Source organism: Fonticula alba (genome assembly GCF_000388065.1).
Source record: "Fonticula alba strain ATCC 38817 unplaced genomic scaffold supercont2.8, whole genome shotgun sequence".
Lineage (NCBI taxonomy): Eukaryota > Rotosphaerida > Fonticulaceae > Fonticula > Fonticula alba.
The window spans coordinates 954552-956578 of record NW_009242978.1 but is presented as its reverse complement, the minus strand read 5'-3'; the positions used below and the strand labels follow the sequence as shown (position 1 = coordinate 956578).

The window sequence follows — 2027 nt, the reverse complement described above, 5'->3', positions numbered from 1 at the left end:
CCCCCCCCCCCCCCCCCCCCGTTGTAAGTCCAGAGAAGGCCCGCGATTTGCCCACCACCCGGGGCCGGGCGCGGCTGGTGTCCTGCCAAAGTGGAAGCCCCTGATCACACATCAGACACAAGGGCAGGGACGAGCCGCCTCATCACGCCCCCGAAAAATATCACGCGGACACTCCACATCTCCAGAATATGGCCTTGGTGGGGAATTTCCAGGCGACCGGGAGGCCGGGAGAGCAGCCCAGGCAGGCCTCGGAGAGGTAGCCAGTGGACGGGACGGCGGGGCGGGGGGGGGGGGGGGGGGGGGAAAAAGAGACCCGGACCAAGGACGCTCTCCGCCCCGGCTTCCCTGGCCATCGTTGGTGTAGCACGATGCGCCTTAGACAAGGCGGCTGGCCGGCCCGGTGGCCGGGAAACGAATGCAGGTCGATTGTTTCCCTCCCCCCGCCCCCTCGCTAGAGGATTGTTCCACGGAGCTGTGTGTGTGTGTGTGTGTGTGTATGGGTGTAGACCCCCAGCCGAGCCGACGGCTCCAGCTTAGACACCTTCGCCGCACGAGCGGGTCCGGGAAATCTACCACGGCTAATCCCTTGCCGAGGTGTCCAGCCCTCTTGGGGTCCCTGGTCTGGCTGCCAGATGGCTGGGCCCTCCGGAGCAATCGGCCGGCTGGGGGGGGGGGGGGGGAAGGGCGTCTCTCTAAGGTGTCCATCCCATCGCAGCCGCGGGCAGGGAGGCGGAGAGGCGCGGGAGCAACCGCGCCTCCGCCTGGTCCCCCTGGCCGGGAGCCGCCGCGGCCGCCGCGACCTCCTGCTTCTGGCCGTCGATCTCGCTGCCGTCCTCGGGCGTCTCCGGATTGCTGGGCTCCGTGGGGTCCGTGGCCACCCCCCCAGCCGCCCACCCCCGGGTGTCCCCGGCCCTGGCGAGGCATCACCCTCTAGCAGGCATTTGTCTCATCGCTCTTCGGCCCGCTCTTGATCTTTCGTGTCTCGCACTCTCCCGCCCCGGGCCGGAAGGTGTTTCCGCCCGCCCAGCGCCCTGGGCTTGTCCGGAAGCGGTCGGGGGATTTTTATTTTCCCGATCTCGCCGGGTGTGCGCTTCGGCAGGGTCATCGACACTCCTCTCCCCCCCCCCCTCCCTCCTCCGACCTTTGTGCCCCCTCGCCTGCCCCCTCCTCGTACCACCCTTCTCCCAGGGCGCCTCGCCTCGCCCCCCCCCCCTCCCTCCGACCCCCTCTCCTCTGCCCCTCTCCCCGCCCGCGCCCGTGCGAGACCCCGTGTGTGTGTGTGTGTGTGAGCGATGATTTCGGGCGTGTTTATCCACAGCCACAAGGGCGAGGTCCAGCTTTTCCGTCTGTACCGCGCTGACATCCGGTACGGTCTGCCACCGCCAGGGTGTTTCCCCCCCCCCGCTCCCAGTCGCCCCCGCTCCCCCCTCCCCTATCCTGACTCGAAACCCTGCTCCCCCTCCCCCCCCCCTCTCTCTCTCTCTCCCTCTTCCCGCCGGCTACAGGCGCTCCGTATCGGATCTCTTCCGGATCCATGTTGTGTCCAACCCCGACGTCCGGGCACCGCTGCACACCTTCGGCTCGACCACCTTCTTCCACATCCGCCATGAGGACCTCTACCTTGTGGCTGTCTCGAAGCAGAATGTCAGCGCCACCCTCGTGCGTGTCTCTTTGTCACAGACATCCTCCCGCCCCTTCTGCCCCTCCCGCCCGCTGCTTCCGCCTGCCCCCTTCCTCTTTTCCCCGATGGTCATGGCTCACCCTGGGGCCTCCGCGATTGTCATTCTACTGCACCCATATGCACACTCATCCGCCCCCGCTCGCTCCCACCCGCACACCTGTGGATGTGTCTCTGGCTGGCAGGTTTTCGAGTTCCTTCACAAGTTTATCGAAATCACTTGTGCCTATTTTGGCAAGCTCAACGAGGATGTCCTCCACGCCAACTACCCTGTCGTCTATGAGCTCCTGGACGGTGCGCACATATTTTTCCCTCTCTCTCTCTCTCTCCCTCTCATCCGGCCCCCCCC

General features: G+C 66.7%; 1 protein-coding gene across 1 annotated transcript in view; it reads left to right on the top strand.

Moving 5' to 3' along the window:
• The first annotated feature begins 1200 nt into the window (after positions 1 to 1200).
• H696_04869 (hypothetical protein) overlaps positions 1201 to 2027 on the top strand; it is an 8785-nt gene continuing 7958 nt past the window's right edge. Inside the window, exons 1-3 of the mRNA XM_009498732.1 lie at positions 1201 to 1366; positions 1506 to 1659; positions 1864 to 1972. Coding sequence (XP_009497007.1) covers positions 1293 to 1366; positions 1506 to 1659; positions 1864 to 1972 — 337 coding nt within the window. The 5' untranslated portion in view covers positions 1201 to 1292. The remainder of the gene's footprint in view (positions 1367 to 1505; positions 1660 to 1863; positions 1973 to 2027) is intronic.